Below are 24,845 nucleotides of genomic sequence, written 5' to 3' on the forward strand. Positions count from 1 at the left end.
CTTAGAGTCTAGGCAGTCATCACCTACTGGGAGTTTTCATCTGAAAATCAATGTTTTTTAGAAAGCATATGACTTAAGGTCATGACATTCAACCTCTGACCCAGCAGCTGCTGCTGAAGCCCACCAGCCAGCCTGTGTTGAATACCCCGTGATGGGCACCTTGCTGCCTCTCCAGGAGAATATTTCATGTCTGCATAGATATGGTGGGTAGAAACTGCAGTGTGCAGTGATATATTTGCATAGATATGGTGGAACTGCAGTGTGAGGGTCATGAAAGAGCACAGGGTTGAAGGGAACGTGCCTCAGTCAGAGGAGAGGGCAGGAAGCTGTAAGGATACCACATAAGGATTATTATATCTGAATTTTAGAATTGCTATTTTAATCCTGATGAGCAAATATGATGCAGCAGATACAGAAATGCTTACACAGCCTTCTTTGCTAGTGGAGTGGTGCTGGGTAAAAGTATCGTACTCATGGTTTCATTATTTTGTAGATAAAATTTGATTCCTACTTCCCATTGACTTCCATTAGCTTCTTATGCAAAGCTTTAATTATAGTACATATAGTACATCCATCTTAGCTCCTCTACTAGAAAGTTTTTACCCACAAGGAATTGAAAATCATAATCTAGACTTGGTTGGTAGCAGACTGTATGTGGGAAGTCATGTGGAATTACAGGTTCATTAATTCGGTTTGTTACCATTTTGTGAGTATTGTGCCAGACTGCATATTCCTTCTAAGAAGTAATTACTCCTCCTATGTCACTGTAGACCCAACACTGAGCACACACAGTCCCTCACTAGCATGTGTTTGATGATTATTTGTAGAAAACTGTGTTGTATGTTGCACACTGAACAGGTGCTGAAGAATTAATACAAATAATAATGACCATCAAGCCAACGGTTTTATGTTAATAAAACATCATAATTTAAAGAGCACACTGCATTTATTCAACCCCAGAAATTATAACATCTTGACACATGTGAAAATGTTTGTAGTTTTGAAGTGCTTTGAAAGATATTTATTTTTTTTAACAAGTGGAAAATAATGTTCTTTAAAAGACACTGAACTTTTAGTGGAAAATGGTATTACCAGAAGCATGTAACAATTTGTTGATCCTCTTTAAGAAATGGGATTTTGACTTAAAATATATACGCAGCACTGAATGCCAAAATGATGGGTACGCGTGGTTGGAATTAAAAGTGAGGTCTGCTTAAACGCATTCGGATGGTGTCTGAAGTTAAGAACGACCTTGAGAGGGGAGAGGGAGGGGTGCTGGGTCATTAGTGTTTCTGGAGATGAACTTCCTTGCTGGGTGAGGGGGTCTGAGTCAGTGGTCAGGACAGCCATCCAGACTGACAGTCCCCTGAACTTCTGCGGCTCCAGTGACAGGGACAGGAATGTGGTTGACTTGAATGTTCTTCAGGCAGCCAAAAAAGGATGTCCACACGGGAAGCTTCGGGGTTTTCAGATTCCCTGAAAGCAAAAGGAGGTGCATTTGATGGATCATTCTTACTTAGTGGAGCAAATGCTTTCTTAGTGGGATAAGAGACAATCTTAGAGCAAAAGGTATCCCAGGTCTCAGGCCACCCCATCATCTCCTGCCTTAAGTGGGCACCCAACACACACCCTGTTGTGATAAATCAACCACAAGGCTACTTTTCACATCCTTCAAAGGAGAGTCCACAGCCAAATCAATAGACAGTGACTCCGAGCTCTAGTGCTTTTTCATGGGCCATGGAAGGCTATAAAATTAACAACCAGACCATCTGGAGGGACATAAAACAATGAAGACTGATGAGGCTCTTTCCAGGCAAACTTCCAGTCTTGAACTTGACTCCATCTCAACCTGCCTGATTCCCCCCATTCTGGATCCACAAGCTTAATAACTCACCATAACTAAGCGCCTGGAGGGGGAGAGACCAGTTTCTGAGGCCCTTGTCTGATTCTTTATGATACCAAGCTCCTAGGTTCATGTGGCCTCTTAAGAGAGGTTGATAAATACATCATCAGCTTGGGATATTAGGGAGCCACAGCCATGGGGCCTGGGCTGCTGGGAAATGGTCCGTTGCTGGCAATCGGGTTTCCCCATAAGCTGGAGAAAGGGCTTCACTGTCTACACAGTCCAGCTGATGGGTGCCCTGCTGATGAGCCATGGGCGGCGGGGGCATCGCATTTGTTGGGTTAGGACGAACATGTTAAGAGTTGACAAGGGACATGGGTGTAGAAGTCAGCACGGGAGTTACCTGGCAAGCCTCCAATGTATAGATGCTCCAGCGGGCGGGCCGGCGGGAAGGGGTGTCGTCCGGCCATGTAGCTGTCGTCTGCGTCCAGTTTCAGGTGCAGGATGTGCTGTTTTATGGTGACTGGAGGGAAAGGAGGCGGTCAGATCTATCACCTGAGGAGAGCCCTGTCCACTGTGTAATGTCTACACCTGCACATCAACGCTGGCTTCTTTCTAACGCACTCCTGTCCGACCTGAGGGAGTGCTGCTCGAGGGAATTCCATCGACCTTAACACAAATTCAACTAATTTCTCACCACCAGGTGCTGTTTAGGTGTTTCCACATATATGACAGAACTTACTCCTTACAATGAATCCGTGAGGAAGGTATTATCACTCGTTTCCCAGATAAAAGACTATCCCCCTCAGCCACCAAGGAGCTTGACAAGTTGTTATAAACGGAACAAACTGGGATTTAAGCCCCAGTTTCCTGTGCTCCAGAGGCCAATGCTTGGTTCCCATGATGGTTCCTTCCAAGAAGACACGGACTGACTTCTGAAAACTGACTCGAAAGACAGTGGCTTTTGACCCGCTAAATAAAACTCCTCCCACATTAAAAACCTTAACCAACTGCGATGGAGTTAGCTTTTAGCCAAGAAAGTGTTAGTCGCTCAGTCGTGTCCCACTGTTTGCAACCCTATGGACTGTAGCCCACCAGGCTCCTCTGTCCATGGGACTCGCCAGGCAAGAACACTGAAGTAGGGATCTTCCCAACTCAGAGATCGAACCCGGGTCTCCTGCACTGCAGGCAGATTCTTTACCATCTGATATTCTAGCCAATACATTTTAATATATCACCAAACGTATATGTGCAAGTTATTCATAAAATACCAGATTCAATTTGAGAGGCTGTGCCTGTTCTCTGTTAAGTGGTTTATCTAAATCTTCAGCATTAATATTAAATGGTTGTTGAAAAAATAAACCAACAATGAACTTGAACAATAGTAAGAGCAAACATTTACTGAGCACTTAGTTTATACTGGACACTGCTAAGCACTTTATATGCATTATAATTTTCACAACCCTGGCAGGTGTATCACTGTTTTTATCTCCATCGTGTTGATGAGAAAACTGAAGATAAAGAGAAATTAAGTAGCTTGTCCAAGGTCTTATAGGTAAGGGCTGAAACTGAGATCTGAACTTGGTTACTTCTGACTTTAGAGCCAAAATCTAAGTCACAATGTTATCCTACCTTGAAAAAAAAGCACAGCTTATCAGTTTGCTAGGCTTAAAAACAAACAAACAAACAAAAAAACCCTCAAAGTGTTACAGAGAACTGGAACCAAGCATTATGTAAATATGTCTGGGGGTGAGTGAGAAGGGACAGGTTCTCAGAATGTTCACCTGGTGGGCTGACCCTGGTCAAATGCTAATGGATGGATGAACCGAGACCACGGTGGGACATTCCAAGTCTGGATGGGAAGGGAGACTGTTTCAGCCTGTGAACAACAGGCTTCTGAACATCATACCTGCCACCGAGTGCCACTGTCCATCACACAGAGCCTGCTTGGGTGTCACCGATGTCAGGACCTCACCTGCCTCACTGCCCACAGAGGCCGTGACCTGGAACACACATGCATTTTCCTATTTCCTTCGGAAAGGCAGGTGGAGCCCATGTCCTGCCAAGTCCCTTCCCAGCCCTTGTACCCTGACCTCCCAGGAGCCCTTGAAATATGGGTGCCCCCACCCGTACCAGGTGGTCACGTGGGGGCCGAGGCTTCATAAGCATCTCTCTGCAGCATCCCTTTCTGGCATGTGAGCTGCAAACCCAGGGCCTGGCCTGAACCCGATGCCAAAGGCAAGGAGCCTTTCCTCTGACCCTCAACCCTGATCCCATCAGATCAACTCAAAAGTTACTGATTAGCCTCCAAGACCTGCCTGAGTTATTAGTATGTGATAGTAGGATAGTTTAGGAGGACATGTGAAATTTGGAAGGCAAAAATGCTGGCTGAGGCCTACACGCTGCTGAAAAGGCCAGCCAATTATGTAATTCCATGAACACAGGCCTTCAGGAGGGTTCTCATACAACGAATTCAGCAGGCTAACCAACCGAGTCTGCTCTGGGCACATGCCAGGGTCAGGCATTCAACGTGCTATAGTGCAGAATCCCGCATTCCCACTCTAGGCCAGGATCCTCCATGGCCTGAATCAAGGTCAAGGAAATGAGAGGACTGAAACAAGCATGTGGATAAATAATTTACATTTAATTTGCAGGTCCTCGGACAGTGCAGCCTCTTTTTGGGCCATTTTCAAGCTAAACAGTCTCACAGCTATTAGTTAGGAAGGTTACGGGGTCTGGATTTTGTTTCAGGGGGTCGGATTTTTTCCTATCCAGAAGCTCTCACTGGAGGCATTTCCCAACCCCTCCCGTGAAAAGTGAGGCTTCTCTGCACCACCGTTAAGCATAGCTGCTCGCTCCTCTGGCCCATGAGAGGCCTGCTCACACTTCAAGCTGCAGCTTAATAAAAAAAGCATCCAAGAGTTTGGGCTACTATATTTTATCCTGAGAGTTTTCCCTCATGTTTAATAAACTGGAAGGATAGAGGTACAAGAAAATGGCGTTATTATCAATCTTTGCCTTAAGGTCTTAATTGAGAGAAGCTTCCTGGAAGAATTTGGTTTTAAAGAGATTTTTTTGAAAAGGTAAGAGATGGACTTCCCTGGTGGTCCAGTGACTAAGATTTCATGCTCCCAATGCAGGGGGCCTGGGTCTGATCCCACATGCCACAGCCAAGAGTTCTCATGCCAAAACTAAAACTCAGTGCAGCCAAATAAATAAAGATTTTTTAAAAAGGTAAGAGGTAAATGTGGGTGGTAAAAATAGGATATGGAGTAGGCCTGTGAGTGATGGGAAGGATGGAGCAGCAGCATGCACTGAAGAAGGAATCCAGGAAAAGCATGCAAACCCGGTGATCAGCCTGACTGCAGGGATCAGCCTGACTGCAGGGAAAGGCCGGTGCGCCGTGTAGACAGGGTCAGGGGAAACTGACCCAGAGGACACAGGGCCACAGGCCTGGGTGTAACGCAGTGTAGATAGCTGGTGAGAAAATCCATCTCGTGAATTCTGGTCCTGCCCTTATGAATAAAAGGAGAGACGTGACAAGGGTGAAGCGGAGGTGAGAAAAATGAAACTGTTTGCATACAGCAGCTTCTCTTCTGTTGGACGAAAGCCCTCAGATATAAGCATTATTCTCCACGTTTTAATTAGTTTTTCCCTTTTTTTGCCATGCCACACAGTATGTGGGATCTTAGGTCCTTGAGGGACTGAAACTGCACCCCCTGCATCGGAAGCTCAGAGTCTTCACCACTGGACTGCCAGGGAAATCCTATTCTCTTTTTAAAGATAAAGAGAGTGAGTCTGAAAGAGGTTAAGTAAGGTCCCTAGGGCCATTTAACTAAGTGGTGGAGCTGAAATTCAGCCCAGTCTGTTTGCATCTGCCCAACTTTAAAGATAAAGAACAGAAAACATGACGACCAAATTACTTGCTAAACCAAAAGAGTAGCCCTGAAGTTATGTCTCTTAAACACGAGATCGGGTTCCACTCTACCATAACTTCACCTGCCTTGGTCTCCAGGAACAGAATGTGGTTCTTATACAGATTAACACCCGCTCCCATGTCATCAGAGGACCACGTACCTTTCCTCCTTCCATATAAACACATAAGTGCTGCCCGGGTTGACTTCCAATGTGAATGAGAATTCCAGTGAGACTTCTGGGACGAATGTTGAAAACAAGCTTAAATTCTGGCCCCAGCGACACAGAGTTAGCTTTCAAAAGAAAATTAAGGAAACAGGTAACACATCATAATTCAAGAAAAAGGATAATCAAGGCTATGAAGATTGAAATGCTTCCAAACTGCTCCTTACCTAGGATGATACGACCTCCTTCTTGGGAGAAATAAATGCCTTTCTCCAAAGAGCCACCCAAGCAGGGAGACACCCCAAAACTTGCAGAAGGGGTTTCCAGGGGTTTCAGATCCAACTGAAAGTTCCTCAGGCAGCCCACAAAGCTGTTCTGGGGGAGGCTCTACAACCAAGCAGAAGAGAAAGCGAACTGCATGACCCATAGCTCTCAGAAATGCACAGGTTGTTCAAAAAAGCAGGAAGGAGGGGGATCCATCCATCCTGCTTCCAAGAGTCAGGTGGACCTGACCGGTCCATTCTGGCTCCCTCCATAGTGCCAGAAAACATGGATACTACGTGTCTCGTGGGTGGTCAAAGTTTGAAGGTATTGCTAAATCAAGGGGTGTGGGTGCAGAGAGCAGGGGTGGTGGAGATGGCTACCTGGTGTGGAATCAAGAATAGAGGGGGTGTATTTGCAGCGATGTGGATGGCTGCTGCTGCTGCTGCTACTATGTCGCTTTAGTCATGTCCGACTCTGTGCGACCCCATAGACAGCAGCCCACCAGGCTTCCCGTCCCTGGGATTCTCCAGGCAAGAACACTGGAGTGGGTTGCCATTTCCTTCTCCAATGCATGAAAGTGAAAAGTGAAAGGGAAGTCAATCAGTCATGTCCGACTCTTAGCGACCCCATGGACTGCAGCCTACCAGGCTCCTCTGTCCATGGGATTTTCTAGGCAAGAGTACTGGAGTGGGGTGCCATTGCCTTCTCCGGTGGATGGACCTAGAGATTGTCATATTGAGTGAAGTAAGTCAGACAGAGAAGGAGAAAAACCATATGACATCCCTTATATGTGGAATCTAAAGAGAAATGATACAAATGAACTTACTTACAAAACAGAAAGAGACACACAGACTTAAGAGAACAAACTTAGGGTTGCTGGGAGGAAGGGATAGATAGGGACTTTGGGATGAGCATGTACACACTGCTATATTTCAAATGGATAACCAACAAGGAGCTACTGTATAGCACATGGAACTATGCCTAATGTCTTATGGCAGCCTGGATAGGAGGGGAATTTAGGGGAGAATGGCTACATGTATATGTATGGCTGAGTCCCTATCCTGTTCACCTGAAACTATCACAACATTATTAATTGGCTATACACCAATATAAAATAAAGAGCTAAGAAAAAAGAATAGAGGGGGTGACTGGACCCCAGGCCACCATCAGAGCTGCAGCAAGGGGGAACTTCCACCTTGCAGTTCACAGATCTCCACATCTCTTTGCAGGTACAAAATACTTTAGAGTTTCATAAGCCTGTGTGATAGCTTAAGGCAGGGCAGCTGACTGAAAAAAGAGGCCAAAACATTCCCAAAATAATAAAGTGTAAAGACGCTCCTACATTGTTGGGCCCGGTGCACCGTCAATGAATCACAAATGCTGGAGGGGTTAAGATCAGACACAGGGGATGGGATCAAAGGGCCTGTGTAGAGCCCCGTGGCTGCCCAAAGTGGGCCTGGAACAAGGGCTCCTCACTTGGGGCCTGGGGATGAGCTTCTGGGGTTCTCTGATCCCTTAAATTATATGTCAGAAGTCCAGTGCATTTTCCCGGGGAGAGGAGCTATAACTTCCATGAAGCTCTCCAAAAAGTTAATAAATCGCTGAATAAAATCCCTCAGCACTCTTGTGGAGTAAATGCCTTTAGGACTCTGACATCCTACATGACAGATGCAAGACACGATCATTTTAAGGGAATCCCATGGCATTCTAGAGGCATGTGGTGTCGGCGTCAACAACAGAGTACTGATTGGGCCTCCTGTGAAATTTCTAATTTCTTCAGATTTGCCGTCATGAACAATGATGAGCCTGTATCTGACATGATGCTCAGAGCCTCCAAGACAGGCTGTAACCTAACTCGGAATCCCCAAAGACGCTGTGTGTCTTGAGGTAGTCACTGGGGGACTGGATGTTGCCCGCCCTTTGAAAGGATGTGGAGGAGGGCGATCCAGTGCTTTCCATCCTCGGGATGAAGGAAGGCTGCAAACAGGACCTTGCATGCAAAGGATGTTGTAAGTGAGGTGCGACTGGTTTTCTCAGATTTTAGGATGTTGAGTGTGATTTATCCAAGTCAAAAGAGCATCCAAATTGTGCCCCTGAATTGCTACCCTGTCCTGTGATTTCTCTGAGAAACAGGTACAGAGGCTGCAGAAAAACAAGCAATGAGTAACCTCCTTAGCAATTAACATGTTATCCATTATACATGTGTTACATTATATATGTATAGATTATACAGTATACAGTATATATGTAGAGACTCCATGTTATATATTATAATGTAGTAGATAATACATAAATTACGTTACATATTACTTGTGATACATATATAGCAGTTACTATATACAAAGAGTAAAACAGTACTTTGACTGGCTGGGGCTTTGGCCCAAACCCCAGTGTAAAACTCAAGTGGGCCAGGATGAGCCCTGTGGAGACATCACAGGCAAGGCCAGGTCAGCCTGATCGTCTAGAACCCCCTCCAGCAGAAGTGCCCTGTTTTAATTAAGTCAATTTCCAGCCCAGAATGGAATTTGATCCCTTCCCTCACACCAGAATGGGCACCCTTATACCAGAAGGGGTGCCCACGGAGAGGGAAGGGGCAGGAGGGGCTGAGCGTCTGGTAGCGCATTTGCCAGAAGACAGTCCCTGGGTCGGAACTGTTGACAGGCCCATGTTCACTTCGTGAGTGAAAAGGGCAAATCTGGGAGAAGAGTGATGGGTGGGTTCGGCCACCCCAAGCAACCAGGGCAGTGAGCGCTCTGCCTTTGTGGAGGAGATGAGGGAAGGGGCACCCACAGAGCTTAGCCCTGTGGCCACAGAGGCACTTGCCCCTCCTTCTGGGGACAGACAGACTGGTGACTTTTCCCTCAGCCCAAATTTTCCCCAAGATTGGTTCTTGGGATAATTTTATCTTATAACATGTTAAATAACATTAAAACACAGATTTGGTTTTTAAAATAATTTAAAGTATTTTGATACACTTGAATAAAACTTAGAAGGTGACTTGTTCTCATCTATGGCTCTGAAGCATCCCTATTTACCTTTGGCTTCCCTGATGGAGCCGATCCCAGGTAAACTGGTGCTCTGAGGCTGATGGTGGAATTTCCAGGCAGACGTCCCTCCCGGGTCCTCAGACCATCCACAACCAAGCGCCCCTTGCCTCCATCTTGCCCAAATGTCACCTTAAGGATAAAGAAAATAAGTTAACTGTATTCTTACCTTCAACAGCTGGCATTGTAGTTTATTAGTGGTCACAGGAATTAAAAAAAAAAAAAAAAAGTTTCTGTCCCTTCAAGTAGCTTTGAAAAAAATCAGAGATTTTTTTCCCTAGTGTTTTTCATCATCCTTATTTTGTAAGATTATGTTAGGTATTAACCAGAGTGAGCTTAAAACATGAACTAAAAAAAGATTCTCATAAGTGAACAAAAATAAATAGCTGGCCTGGAAACTTAGACAAAAGACAAATAACTGGAATCAAAGGATCATAAATAAATACACATCCATGCAACGCAGGGGAAGGAAGAGTTTGTGCAGAGCTGAGACAGGGAAAGCCACACGCTCCTCTGAGCAGGGGCCCTGGAGAAGAGACAGAGGGCTACTTCTTGTCTAACAAGAGGAGCAAATGTTTTCAACTCTGCTAAAAGTCAGGATCCCTGGACTCTGGTGTGGACTCTGCCACCTCATGGCTACCAGACTATTCACTAACGGCTCCCCAGTGTAAATGCCCAGCTGTGACTGCTGGCCTCCAGCGTCTTCTGACACCTGGGCGTGGATGTCTTACAGGCAACTGGATCGAAGGATATTCACAACAGAACCATTCTTCCCCAGCCACATCCACCTTCCCCACATCTTCTCCATCTCATCTCCACTACTGACCCCAATGCTGGTCCAAAATCACAGGACTCTGGGCTCTGCCTTCAGACACATCCACTCTCTCCCCCTCTGCCCTGGTCTCTTGAACCAAAGGCAACAGCATCCATCTGGTCTTCTACTTTTGCTCCTTTTTAAATGCTTCAGTTAAAAAGGGTTTTGAAAAGATAAAGTTGATCATGTAATGCTTTTTTTTTTTTTTTTTTTTTTAAGTTTTAGACTCTCTAAAAGCTTCAGAGACTCAGAATAAAATCCCAAATCCTCACCTAATCCAGTGCTTAAATGACCTGGGCCTGCCTCACCCTGCATCCCTGGTGGCTCAGATGGTAAAGAATCTGCTTGTAATGCAAGAGACCTGGGTTCGATCCCTGACTTGGAAGATCCCCAGGAGAGGGGAATGGCAACCTACTTCAGTATTCTTGCCATGGAGAATTCCACGGACAGAGGAGCCTGGTGGGCTACAGTCCATAGCGTCATAAAGAGTCAGACATGACTGAAGCAATTTAGCAGGCATGCACACACTTGCCTTAAACTGCATTTCTTTAACCCCAGGATGTTCTTAGGCAAGAGCTGAGATGCTGAGGATGTGGGCCCTTATACCTGTGCTCTAGAGAAAGCATTCCAGACTCAGAGAAGGCTCTGGAGACCTGGAAATTGTCTTGAAGGAGAAAAATGGTATGGGGGCAAGGACAGGATCAAGCAAGGAGCAGTCCACAGAACTGTGAGGCGGGGAGGATGTGAGGCAGCAGAGAGGAAAGCCCGTCTTGGCATCTAGGATGACATCCATGCATGGCACGTGCAGGAGTCTCAGCACGTGCAGGCTGAGATGCTGGGGTGCTCGGTGCCTCTAGCCACACGCGCTCTCCCAGTGCTCGTGCCCTCCTGCCTGGAAGAATGCTGAGACTTCCGTCTTCAGCTACTGAAGTTCAGTGAACTTGGCCCTGGGAGAGGACCTAAGGCAGCCCCAGAGCTCACCGTGTGCCACTTCCCGTCATTGCACTTCTCTTTGCTTTTGAGTTTCAGTTTTTTTCCTTCTGCCCCCAGGGCAAAGACCAGCCGTCCTTTTGAAAGATACAGAGCCATAAAGGAGCTCCTAGTCCCCGTATAAAACATGAGCCCTCTGGACGCTGTCGTCAGCACATCCATGGCAAACTGTGACCTGCAGGAGAAAGACAGCAAAAGGCAAAGAAGGAAAACACGAGGTTTGTCGTGTTTCTCCAAATCTCTAAAGCCAGGAGAGAGGGTGAGGAGCACCCCCTGACTACTCCATAATTTAAGTGAATAAACTAAGGCATGTAATTGATTAAACAACCTATTTCTCTGGGAGTTTTTAAGAGCTTGTTTTTCAGCGGTTAAAAGTTTTGTTGTATAATTTCCTTATTGTGTTCGGGAATAAGAGGAAGTTTTATGACAACCTCAGCTAGCGATGTAAGTCCCAGTGAATGGCAAGGAAGAAGATGACCTACTTAAAAAAAAAAAATCTGCATTTTAGAAAATTATGGTAAAATATACATAACATAAAGCTTAGCATCTTAACCATTTTTAAGAATACAGCTCAGAGGTGGTAAGTACTTCATTGTTGTGAAGCAAATCTCCAGAACTCTTTTCATCTTGTAAAACTGAAACTCCCTACACATTAAACAACAGCTCTGTATTCCCTCCTCCCCATAGTGCCTAGCAACCACCATTCTGCTTTCTGTCTCTAAGAATCTGACTGTTCTAGGTGTTTCATAGAAACAGAATCATACAATATTTGTCTTTTTGCAACTGGCTTATTTCACTGAGCAGCCTCGATCTTTAAATCCAGTGAAAATGCTTTCTATTTCATATACATGCAGGGAAAAGAAAGTTGCGAGGGAAAGTCAGGGAAAAACTTGAATAACAAGGATTTGAGTTAAGCATTGGGTAGGCATTTTCTATTGGAGGAGGAAATGGCAACCACTCCAGAATTCTTGCCTGGAGAATCCCAGGGACGGGGGAGCCTGGTGGGCTGCCGTCTGTGGGGTCGCACAGAGTCGGACATGACTGAAGTGACTTAGCAGTATCAGGCATTTTCTTTCTGTAAGATATACTTAACACAGACACACAAAAGTCCAGATCCACCTTCTCTTGCCCACCCTTATGTTTCTCAGACCTTAATACCTCACCTTTGATGGAACAGGAATTAAGCAAGCATCATGCAGTAAAAGCAGAGAGTTAAAGTTAATATTCCTTTGCATGATGGTTGCACATAGGCACGTGTGGCTAAGCAAGCTTTACTTTCTATGCAAACTCACATCCATTCATCCATTTACTTATTCATTCAACAAATACTTAATGAGTGGGTAGTATGTACAAGGCACCATGATGAGCTCTGAGAATGAAGCAATGGATGTTTCATTCTTTGACTGGTTTGTGGTGTGTAGATGCCCTGGTTGAGGTTTACTCGCTAAGTCATGTCCAGTGGACTGTAGCCTGCCAGGTTCCTCTGTCCATGGGATTTTCCAGGCAAGAATACTGGAGCGGGTTGCCATGCCCTCCTACAAGGGATTTTCCCGACTCAGGGATGGACCCCCGCATCTGTCTCCTGCATTGGCAGGCGGCTTCTTTACTTCCACCGCCACCTGGGAAGCCCTAAGAAACAGTTACTGAATTGAATTAAATGGAAAATGTGGAGGCAGAATCAGGAAGTAGAAGAAATACTGACACTGTTATATCTCTTTGCTTTTTAACACTGTGGGGCTGAGCAAACCTGGAGATGCACTTTCATTCTTCAGATTTGCAAGTTTCCTTGAGGGTAGAGTTCCTCAAAATGAAAAAGAAATCTCTATTTGTGAGATTAAACCGACCAGATGTTGACACCGCTCAGCATGTCTCTTGGTGTAGCTGTGTCTTAGTGCAGAGGTTTGGAGAACGAGGGTTAGCCAATTTGAGGAGGATATTAGAACTTGCTACAGAATTAAAGTACTTTACATATGTGGGCTTTGTTATTGGACTTGACATTTGCTTTCCAGCATTATTTCTTAAAGCAATTTTCTTTCAGAAAAGACTAACTGACTAACACCCCAAAAAGACATCAGTAGCTTCAAATCCTGGCATATTGTACTGCAGCTATGAGTCCTTATTGCTGGGGATTGGAAGGTAAGGCAGAGAGCAAAGAAGCATTTTTTTTTACATTCACCCAGAGGTTAAAATGGTGGTGAAAGGGGAAGTCGCTCAGCTGTGTCTGACTCTTTGCAACCCCTATCCCTATATAGTCCATGGAATTCTCCAGGCCAGAATACTGGAGTGGGTAGCCTTTCCTTTCTCTAGGGGATCCTCCCAACCCAGGTATCAAACCCATGTCTCCCGCATTGCAGGTGGATTCTTTACCAGGTGAGCCACCACGGAAGCCCAAGAATACTGGCGTGGGTAGCCTACCCCTTCTCCAGCGGATCTTCCAGACCCAGGAATTGAACCAGTGTCTCCTGCATTGCAGGCAGATTCTTTACCAACTGAGCTACCAGGGAAGTCCCTAAAATGATGGTACAGGGTTTTAAAGCAGAGACCAAACTTGCTAGAATAGAAATCAGGATAAGAATGACAGAATGGTCCAAATCTTGCAAGATCCTGAAAATACACTCTGATTGCCACAGTACTGGGGACTAAAATAATTTTAAAATTCTATGTACTAAGGATTACTTTTTCCCACTTTCCCTTTAAGAATATTACTTTTTCCATTTATTGTATATAATTCAGTGTTGGATGAGAAGATGCCTGGGTTGAATCATCAGAGGAAGCCAGATAGGTTGCCACAATGAATGTGCTGAGAAAAGATGCAGGAGAGAAGGGGCCATGGAGTGAGGGGGGAAGGCAAAGCTCTGGGAACAACCTCAGAGCTCGGGAAGCGGGGAGGGAGGCTGAAGGGTGGGAAAGGGCAGTGCATGCAGCATCCCAGGGAGACTGCTGCCATCATGGTCAGCGTGACTGAAAGAGCAGCGCTGGGGAGCGGGGTCGGCCCAGGAGGGGCAGACAGCTGAGAAGGTCACCACCTCTGCTGTCTGCCTGTCTCCCACTGACACAGCTTTGCCAGATCAGGGATCTCCATAATGTCCACGAGTCTACTGGAGTCTGAGCTGGGGGCTGAGGGTCACCTTCAGCGCTTGGCCCCTCCCCTTCCAGCTTTCACACACTCAGCCCCTCCCCTTCCGGCTTTCACACCTGCCTGCGAATCACACACTTGCTCACTGAGCCCTCCGAGGGCCAGCTCATTCCAACCTATGACCTCTCCTCCCTCCAAGCAAGACATTACCAACCCTATTTGACTGATGAGAAAACTGAGGTTTGAAGAGATGGAGCAATTTGTGGGAGCATGTGAGGCAGGTGTAATTATGCCACGTTTAAACGTTTAAACGTGGCATAATTAGACAAGCTGAACAGCAGAGTATGGTGGCCTTGGAGTTGCCCCTCAGAGCTCTGTTCAGGAGACCCCACTGCTGGGGCACCGTGGTCTGGCAGCACCCAGCTGGCCCTCTCTCAGAACCGCAGTGGCACCCAGTGACTCCCAGCCACACATCAAGCTCAGCAGAAAAGAGCCAAGCCATTCTGCCAACACTGGTGATGATCTTTGCTTGTGATGCCCACCCGCCAGCCTGACTTCCTCGGAGCTTCCCTGCTGTCTGAGGCTCTTCCCACCTCTGTCTGCCTTCCCCTCTCCTTTCACAGTACCCCCGCCATGTCTTAGCTGAAGGCTCTCCCCACCAGCTCCTGCTCCCCCCTTTTATCTTCCAGAGGAACAGCCATTCTCTTGCGCATCTAATCTCATCTTGATATCTGCACCCCCAGGACCTGAACTTGCTTGTGGCATGAGGTCACACAGTGAGCCAGTGGCCGAGCGAGTGGATGGAAAGCCAAGATCGGAAAGCCAGGTCTTTTTGACTTTCGGGCAATTCTGCCTCGTAGACAAGTCACCAAAGAATTCTGGGCACCGTTTTATTTATGTCTCCTTCAAATTATATGAAAATGACAAGCCTCGCCTTTCTTTTTTTCCTGACACAATTAATATCTCTGCTCTTTCCCTCCTCCCCCAAAGTGATGCAACTTGTTAGCACAAAACGTCCCAATGTATTCTCTAAAGATGATGTTGTCTGGCACCAAGTCTTCCTGAAAGAATGATTTTTCTCTGACTGTAGAATGCAGGAGAAGAAAGGTGATGTATCACAGAAATAAATAGCAGCTTTGGAAAGACATATCGGCCTTATTTTTAGCACACTGTCAGTTCTAAACCAGAGCTGAACTGATTGTTTCAGGGTCTGAGCAGCACCGGTCACGTGTGCCTCTGGCCACAGGGAGGAAGGTTGCTCCAGTGGCTGGGCTCTGTGTGCTGGGCAGGCCAGGACCTCTTTTCATAATCATGGTTGTTCCCCACTTCACTGGACTTCCCACGTGGCTCAGCAGTAAAGAATCCTCCTGCCAAGCAGGAGACACAGGTTCGATCCCTGTGTCAGGAAGATCCCTCGGAGGAGGGCATGGCAACCCACTTCATTACTCTTGCCTGGGGAACCCCAAGGACAGAGGAGCCTGGCAGGCTACTGCCCATGGTATCACAAAGAGCTGGACATGATTAAGTGACTAAACAACAACCAGCCCCTTCCTCAGTGGCACGTGCCTGGCATCATGGCAGTTAGCCTGCCCTAGTGTAGAACCCTACATAGAGTCAGAGTCTGAGTTGGCGTGGGGCAAAAACATGAAATAATACCTGGGTTTCAGCAACTCCTGGGGAAGCATGAATAGCAAGTGGCTCGTGGGACTGTCTCCAAACCGGAGGGCTCTGTGGCTGGTCTGGACGCCTGGAAGTGGTGGGCAAGACTGAGCTTCTCTCCATGCCTTTGAGCTCCTCGGGGAGATGGCTGGCGCATCCTGCAATGGCTGTGTGGGAGAGAAACCAAAAATCAGGACAGCTAATTATCTGGGGGAAGGGTGGAGAACACCTGTCTAGCTAAGTGCCTTGCTCAGTTTTGACTTTTGATTCTAAGAGCTGAATTCAATAGGGATGAATTCATTCTGGGGAGGGTGCATGTTGCTCCCATCTTGCACAGGTCTGTGGTACATGGTACCAGCAAGTATCCAGAGCACCTCCCCTTCCTGCGGGCTTGCTTCCCTGGTGGCTAAGACAGTAAAAAATCTGCCTGCATTGTGGAAGACCTGGGTTTGATCCCTGGGTTAGGAAGATGCCCTGGAGAAGAAAATGGCTATCCACTCCAGTATTCTTGCCTGGAGAATCCCATGGACAGAGGAGCCTGACTGGCTACAGTCCATGGGGTCACAAAGAGTCAGACGTGACTGAGCAACTAACATTCCTCTCCCTGGAGCTTCAGAAGACCCACAGTGGTTTTCAAGAGAAGAACCACAGTAGTTCTTGAGAGAGGTAGCATTCAACCATTTTTATCAAGAAAAACAAAAAAAACCTTACATCAAGCTCATCTGATCGGGCTCCCGTGAGTGGTTCTGAGTTCACCTCCCCCAGTCTCCTTTCTCCTCCAAACTACCCCTGCTCACCTGTTCACCGAGCCTCCCAAGTCCGTAGAGAGCACAAGTGAAGAGTGCATATGACTATGAAGAGCACATTCTCTGGGGCTCGACAGCCCCTAAGTGTTAACTCCAACTCTACTTCCTGGGTGCTCTCGGGCAGTCTTTTTAACCTAAGACTCAATTTCCTGACCTGTAAGGTTGGCATTTTATTCTGCTCTTTAGGGGTATGGTGAGAACTGAGACATGAGAGAACACATGTGCAAAGCGTCTGTACCTGTAAGTCCCACCACACCCTGCTGCCTCCCAGCTTTGGGCTTCTGTTTGTGGAGCAACAACATTCACTCATCTAAATTCAACCCAAACTCCAGACCCGGTTTGGCTATCCCCTCCTCCCAAAAGAACACCCCCAACCCCTGATCTCAGTAGCAGGAAAAGTGCCTGCAGACCATTCATGTCCCTCAGATCTCAGATCCCAAGATCTGACAGAATGTGGTCTACTGGAGAAGGGAAGGGCAAATCACTTCAGTATTCTTGCCTTGAGAACCCCATGAACAGTATGAAAAGGCAAAATGATAGGATACTGAAAGAGGAACTCCCCAGGTCAGTAGGTGCCCAATATGCTACTGGAGATCAGTGGAGAAATAACTCCAGAAAGAATGAAGGGATAGAGCCAAAGCAAAAACAATACCCAGCTGTGGATGTGACTGGTGATAGAAGCAAGGTCCGATGCTGTAAAGAGCAATTTTGCATAGGAACCTGGAATGTCAGGTCCATGAATCAAGGCAAATTGGAAGTGGTCAAACAAGAGATGGCAAGAGTGAATGTCGACATTCTAGGAATCAGCAAACTAAAATGGACTGGAATGGGTGAATTTAACTCAGATGACCATTATATCTACTACTGCGGACAGGAATCCCTCAGAAGAAATGGAGTAGCCATCATGGTCAACAAAAGAGTCCGAAATGCAGTACTTGGATGCAATCTCAAAAACGACAGAATGATCTCTGTTTGTTTCCAAGGCAAACCATTCAATATCATAGTAATCCAAGTCTATGCCCCAACCAGTAATGCTGAAGAAGCTCAAGTTGAACGGTTCTATGAAGACCTACAAGACCTTTTAGAACTAACACCCAAAAAAGATGTCCTTTTCATTATAGGGGACTGGAATGCAAAAGTAGGAAGTCAAGAAACACCTGGAGTAACAGGCAAATTTGGCCTTGGAATACGGAATGAAGCAGGGCAAAGGCTAATAGAGTTTTGCCAAGAAAATGCACTGGTCATAGCAAACACCCTCTTCTAACAACGCAAGAGAAGACTCTATACATGGACATCACCAGATGGTCAACACCGAAATCAGATTGATTATCTTCTTTGCAGCCAAAGATGGAGAAGCTCTATACAGTCAGTAAAAACAAGACCGGGAGCTGACTGTGGCTCAGACCATGAACTCCTTATTACCAAATTCAGACTTAAATTGAAGAAAGTAGGGAAAACCACTAGACCATTCAGGTATGACCTAAATCAAATCCCTTATGATTATACAGTGGAAGTGAGAAATAGATTTAAGGGCCTAGATCTGATAGAGTGCCTGATGAACTATGAAATGAGGTTCGTGACATTGTACAGGAGACAGGGATCAAGACGATCCCCATGGAAAAGAAATGCAAAAAAGCAAAATGGCTGTCTGAGGAGGCCTTACAAATAGCTGTGAAAAGAAGAGAAGCAAAAAGCAAAGGAGAAAAGGAAAGATATAAACATCTGAATGCAGAGTTCCAAAGAATAGCAAGAAGAGAGAAGAAAGCCTTCCTCAGTGATCAGTGCAAAGAAATAGAGGAAAACAACAGAATGGGAAAGACTAGAGATCTCTTCAAGAAAATTAGAGATACCAAGGGAACATTTCATGCAAAGATGGGCTCGATAAATGACAGAAATGGTATGGACCTAACAGAAGCAGAAGATATTAAGAAGAGGTGGCAAGACTACACAGAAGAACTGTACAAAAAAGATCTTCACGACCCAGATAATCACGATGGTGTGATCACTCATCTAGAGTCAGACATCCTGGAGTGTGAAGTCAAGTGGGCCTTAGAAAGCATCACTATGAAGAAAGCTAGTGGAGGTGATGGAATTCCAGCTGAGCTATTTCAAATCCTGAAAGATGATGCTGTGAAAATGCTGCACTCAATATGCCAGCAAATTTGGAAAACTCAGCAGTGGCCACAGAACTGGAAAAGGTGCGTTTTCATTCCAATCCCAAAGAAAGGCAATGCCAAAGAATGCTCAAACTACTGCACAATTGCACTCATCTCACATGCTAGTAAAGTAATGCTCAAAATTCTCCAAGCCAGGCTTCAGCAATACATGAACCGTGAACTTCCAGATGTTCAAGCTGGTTTTAGAAAAGGCAGAGGAACCAGAGATCAAATTGCCAACATCCACTAGATCATGGAAAAAGCAAGAGAGTTCCAGAAAAACATCTATTTCTGCTTTCTTGACTATGCCAAAGCCTTTGACTGTGTGGATCACAATAAACTGTGGAAAATTCTTCAAGAGATGGGAATACCAGACCACCTGACCTGCCTCTTGAGAAATCTGTATGCAGGTCAGGAAGCAACAGTTAGAACTGGACATGGAACAACAGACTGATTCCAAATAGGAAAAGGAGTATGTCAAGGCTGTATATTGTCACCCTGCTTATTTAACTTATATGCAGAGTACATCATGAGAAACGCTGGGCTGGAAGAAACACAAGCTGGAATCAAGATTGCTGGGAGAAATCTCAATAACCTCAGATATGCAGATGACACCACCCTTATGGCAGAAAGTGAAGAGGAACTCAAAAGCCTCTTGATGAAAGTGAAAGTGGAGAGTGAAAAAGTTGGCTTAAAGGTCAACATTCAGAAAACAAAGATCATGGCATCCGGTCCCATCACTTCATGGGAAATAGATGGGGAAACAGTGTCAGACTTTATTTTTCTGGGCTCCAAAATCACTGCAGATGGTGACTGCAGCCATGAAATTAAAAGAGACTTACTCCTTGGAAGGAAAGTTATGACCAAGCTAAATAGCATATTCAAAAGCAGAGACATTACTTTGCCAACAAAGGTTCGTCTAGTCAAGGCTATGGTTTTTCCAGTGGTCATGTATGGATGTGAGAGTTGAACTGTGAAGAAGGCTGAGCGCCAAAGAATTGATGCTTTTGAACTGTGGTGTTGGAGAAGACTCTTGAGAATCTCTTGGACTGCAGGGCGATCCAACCAGTCCATTCTGAAGGAGATCAGCCCTGGGATTTCTTTGGAAGGAATGATGCTAAAGCTGAAACTCCAGTACTTTGGCCACCTCATGGGAAGAGTTGACTCCTTGGAAAAGACTCTGATGCTGGGAGGGATTGGGGGCAGGAGGAGAAGGGGACGACAGAGGACGAGATGGCTGGATGGCATCACTGACTCGATGGATGTGTGTCTGAGTGAACTCCGGGAGTTGGTGATGGACAGGGAGGCCTGGCGTGCTGTGATTCATGGGGTCGCAAAGAGTCGGACACGACTGGGCGACTGCACTGATCTGAATGATAATAGTAATAGGTAATATTTATCGCACGCCTACCATGTGCCACATGTTTTATGTCTATTACCTCACTGAACCCTCACAACACCATGAGATATTACTATTACCTATCTTCATTTACAAGGCTTCCCCAATAGCTCAGTGGGTAAAGCATCTGCCTGCCATGCATGAAACCTGGGTTCAATTCCTGGGTCAGGAAGATCCCCTGGAGAAGGGAATGGCAACTCACTCCAGTATTCTTGCCTGGAGAATTCCATGGACAGAGGAGCCTGGTGGGCTACAGTCCCTGGGTCAGAAAGAGTTGGACATGACTGAACGACTAAGTACTCACTCACTATCCTCATTGATGCTGCAGGAAGCAGACCCACAGAAAGGTTAATTATTCAAGAACACTCACATAGAAACTGAGAAAACCCGATGCAAACCCAGGAAGGCTGTCCCCAAAGTCCAGTATTTAACCACAAAGCCTGGTGGCCTTCTCTCTGTTATTGGGCTTTTGGAGGCAGAGTTAATTTCATATTCTGTCTAATCTGAGGGCTTGCATGGAACAGGGAACATTACATCCAGTGTATTCACTGGGTCTCGCACATCAATCGCACCATGCCGCTCTTCTGCTGATGCCCCCAGAGACACCTGCCAGTCTCCCATCAGCTTTCCACCTGCTTGAGGCACCCGTCACTCAATATGCCAGCAACTCCATTCATTCTCCTTCCATCTAAAGGCTTGTCCGTATCCTCTCTACACGACTGACTTCTCCGTCCACCCAGTAACCCACACTAGTTGCCTCAGAATTATATTAACTCCTGCCTCTCCTCTGCCACACACCTTCAATTATTATATGGTCTGATACATTCCATCCTCTGAATAGCTCCAAGTCCATATTCATCTCCACCAGGACTGTGCTAATTTAGCTTCTCAGTAACTCTCAGCCTTACAGAGAAAAAAATGACTCTATGACTCCATTCCTGATGGGGGTGTTCTAAAGATGATCTCTTCCTAAGAGTTAATGACAACACTTTGGGATTTATGAAATATATTTCTTCTTAAATACCATTGAATGTTTCTCTTTATGTACTATCTCTTCAACTCCCCCGAATCATCGTGCAGCGGGAGAATTACTGACAGACAAGCAGCATGTGGTTGACATGAAGTGAAAAGTGGGTTGAATGGAAGGGCATTGTTCTCGAGAAGGCCCCGGCTTTGGGGTCAGGCTGTCTGAGTTTAAATTCCAATGCCGCTAGGCTACTGCATCCTTTTTTCTGAGATGTGGCTGATAATAGTACTTCTCCCACATGGTTATGTGAGGGTTTAGTAAGAAAATCCACTTAAAGAGCTCAGTGTAACACCTGGCACATCGGAGGTGCTCAACGTTATCCATTAATCATATTAACTGTAACCTCAGATATGAGGAGGTCACACTGTTGACCTCAGGCAGAGCTAGGAATTCAAGTTCTAACCTGTGTTCAGTTTATGATGATGCTTCCATTCCTCAAAACCAGGAATTTCATTTCCTTTCAGTCTCTCTTAGTTCCAAACATTAGAATCACCCAGGAGCTTTATAAACTCCTGTCACTTAGACCTAACTCAAGAGCATCTGACTTAATTGGGTGGGATGCAACCCATGCACTGGGATTTTTTTTTCTTTTTTTTTAAATTTAATTTTATTTTTAAACTTTACAATATTGTATTAGTTTTGCCAAACATCGAAATGAATCCGCCACAGGTATACCCGTGCTCCCCATCCTGAACCCTCCTCCTTTCTCCCTCCCTATACCCTCCCTCTGGGTCGTCCCAGTGCACCAGCCCCAAGCATCCAGTATCGTGCATCGAACCTGGACTGGCGACTCATTTCATACATGATATTATACATGTTTCAATGCCATTCTCCCAAATCTCCCCACCCTCTCCCTCTCCCACAGAGTCCATAAGACTGATCTATACATCAGTGTCTCTTTTGCTGTCTCATACACAGGGTTATTGTTACCATCTTTCTAAACCCATATATATGCGTTAGTATACTGTATTGGTGTTTTTCTTTCTGGCTTACTTCACTCTGTATAATAGGTTCCAGTTTCATCCACCTCATTAGAACTGATTCAAATGTATTCTTTTTAATGGCCAGGTAATACTCCATTGTGTATATGTACCATAGCTTTCTTATCCATTCATCTGCTGATGGGCATCTAGGTTGCTTCCATGTCCTGGCTATTATAAACAGTGCTGCGATGAACATTGGGGTACACGTGTCTCTTTCCCTTCTGGTTTCCTCAGTGTGTATGCCCAGCAGTGGGATTGCTGGATCATAAGGGATTTTAAACACTCCCCGGTGTCCCTAATGTGCCATCAAGGTCAAGTCACACTGGTCATGGCAAGGCCTGGGCGCATGTGTGTATCCTGTTATAGGAGGCAAGACAGAGAAGTGTCTGTGGGGTAGGAAAAGGCTCATCAGCTGCAGACATTGAGAAACTAAAGTCAAGGTCCTATTTGTTCTTAGTTCAGTCAATAAGTCCTGTCCAGCTCTTTGTGACCCTGTGGACTGTAGCCCTCCAGGCTCCTCTGTCCAGGCAAGAATACTGCAGTGGGTTGCCATTTCTTCTCCAGGGGATCTTCCCGAGACAGGGACTTAACCTGCATTGGCAGGTGGATTCTTTACCACTGAGCCATCAGGGAAGCCCCTCTATTTGTTTCCAGGGCTGCAAAACTTGCCAAGTGTTCAAGATTCAAAAGAGGAGCTAAAAAGAAAACTGCTTTGACATTTTGGTGAAATCCAACTATGGATGACCCATTAGTCCCACTTACTGGAGGCCCTGGCTACCATGGGAGAAGGTGATCTACGCTCCTCCCCAGCATCTCCAGTGAGGGAGATTCTCTTCTGAGAATCAAGAAGCAAACCCCAATGCAAGGTTCTTGACACTCACCTGGTGGATACTGAAAGTCTTGGCTTTGTAAAACCTTGTGGACCCTTTAAGCAACATTAGAAAAGGTGGTTCGTTTAAACTGCAGAATCCCAGGGACACATCTCTCTTGGAAGATTTACTGGCCAGATCCAGGACTTCGGGACTCTCTGATGATCTGGAAATGACAGTGGAAACAAACTCTGACACATTCAGGAAGACACATTGGCAGGGAGAATTCGTTTCAAACATACAGGCTAAACTGCCCTGATTTCAGGCTAAATGCTCATCTATTTCCACCTAGTACAGGGTGTGTGTGTGCGTGCATGTTAAGTCGCTTCAGCCATGTCTGACTCTTTGCAACCCTATGGACTGTAGCTCTCCAGGTTTCTCTGTCCATGGGGATTCTCCAGGGAAGAATACTGGAGTGAGTTGCCATGCCCTCTTCCAGGGCATCTTCCAGACCCAGGGATTGAACCTGAGTCTCTTTTGTCTCCTGCATTGGCAGGTGGGTACTTTACCATTAGTGCCACCTGGAAATTATTAACGCATATATGTGGAACCTAGAAAAATGGTACTGATGAACCTCTTTGTAGGGCAGGAATAGAGATGCAGAAGTAGAGAATAGATGTGTGGACCCAAGGTGGGGGAAAGGGGAAGGAGGGATGAATCGGAGGAGTAGCAAGGACACATATACACTACCACGTGTAAAACAGATAGCTGGTGGGGAGCCGCGGTGCAGCGCAGGGAGCACAGCCCGGGGCTCTGTGATGACCCGGGAAGAGCAGGATGGGGGGTGGCTGGGAGACAGGCTCGAGAGGGACGGGCTATATGTATATTTATAGCTGATTCACGTAACTGTACAGCAGAAACGAACACAAAATTGTAAAACAACTATCCTCCCATTAAAAATAAATTTAAAAAAACATATAAAGAAAGAAATATGAAAAACAAAATAGGCAGAGAGGACAAACACAGATACCAGATGACCTAGCATGACAATGAATAACAGGAAACCACCCGAAGTGACTTCGAGAAAAGGTTTATCTCACTGCATTTCTGTAGACAAATCTCATGGGTAAATCTACTTTATCTTATGACTGTCACCAAGCCCTGACAGCAGCTCATAAGCCTACCGGGGTGCCTAAGGCTCATGAACAGGGCCGGGCTCTCCCTCTGCTCAGGGGAAGAGTTTTGCTCTCATCTAAAAAGGGACATAATCTGAAAGTTAATTTTAATTAAATCTTTTCCAAGGTTATGTTCCAAAGCTGCTGCTGCAAAGGGAGGCTGGGCCCTAGAGCTTTTGGTTAGTTTGCTTTTAATGTGTGCATCATGCCAAAGATGTGAGCGTTGGACCATAAAGAAAGCTGATACCTAAGAATTGATGTTTTTGAACTGTGGTGCTGGAGAAGACTCTTGAGAGTCACTTGGACAGCAAAGAGATCAAACCAGTCAATCCTACAGGAAATCAACCCTAAATATTCATTGGAAGGACTGATGCTGAAGCTGAAGCTCCAATACTTTGGCCATCTGATTCGAAGAACCAATTCACTGGAAAAGACCCTGATGTTGGGAAAGATTGAGGGCAGGAGGAAAAGCGGGTAACAGAGGATGAGATGGTTGGATGGCATCACCAACTCAATGGACATGAGTTTGAGCAAACTCTGGGAGATAGTGAAGGACAGGGAAGCCTGGCGTGCTGCAGTCCATGGGGTCACAAAGAGTCAGACATGACTGAGCAACTGAACAACAATAAATCGTGCCAAAGAAGGTGTTTGGAAAGTCTGCAGATGAGAGCAGCATGAAGCCATGGTGACAAGTTCTCTGTGTCAGCAGGCCGCTCTCAG

At 45.8% G+C, this 24,845-nt stretch overlaps 1 protein-coding gene across 2 annotated transcripts in view; it reads right to left on the reverse strand.

Annotated features, from left to right (window-relative positions):
* Window positions 1–991: 991 nt before the first annotated feature.
* LAMA3 (laminin subunit alpha 3) overlaps window positions 992–24,845 on the reverse strand; it is a 260,738-nt gene continuing 236,884 nt past the window's right edge. For both annotated transcript variants that reach the window (XM_055558991.1, XM_055558990.1), the window contains 9 exons: window positions 23,023–23,176; window positions 15,768–15,937; window positions 11,027–11,210; window positions 9,223–9,363; window positions 6,151–6,310; window positions 5,921–6,051; window positions 3,753–3,846; window positions 2,247–2,366; window positions 992–1,476 (listed from right to left, as the gene is read on the reverse strand). In XM_055558991.1, coding sequence (XP_055414966.1) covers window positions 1,331–1,476; window positions 2,247–2,366; window positions 3,753–3,846; window positions 5,921–6,051; window positions 6,151–6,310; window positions 9,223–9,363; window positions 11,027–11,210; window positions 15,768–15,937; window positions 23,023–23,176 — 1,300 coding nt within the window. In that variant the 3' untranslated portion in view covers window positions 992–1,330. The remainder of the gene's footprint in view (window positions 1,477–2,246; window positions 2,367–3,752; window positions 3,847–5,920; window positions 6,052–6,150; window positions 6,311–9,222; window positions 9,364–11,026; window positions 11,211–15,767; window positions 15,938–23,022; window positions 23,177–24,845) is intronic.

This window comes from Bubalus kerabau, chromosome 21 (genome assembly GCF_029407905.1).
Source record: "Bubalus kerabau isolate K-KA32 ecotype Philippines breed swamp buffalo chromosome 21, PCC_UOA_SB_1v2, whole genome shotgun sequence".
In the NCBI taxonomy this organism is placed as follows: Eukaryota; Metazoa; Chordata; class Mammalia; order Artiodactyla; family Bovidae; genus Bubalus; species Bubalus kerabau.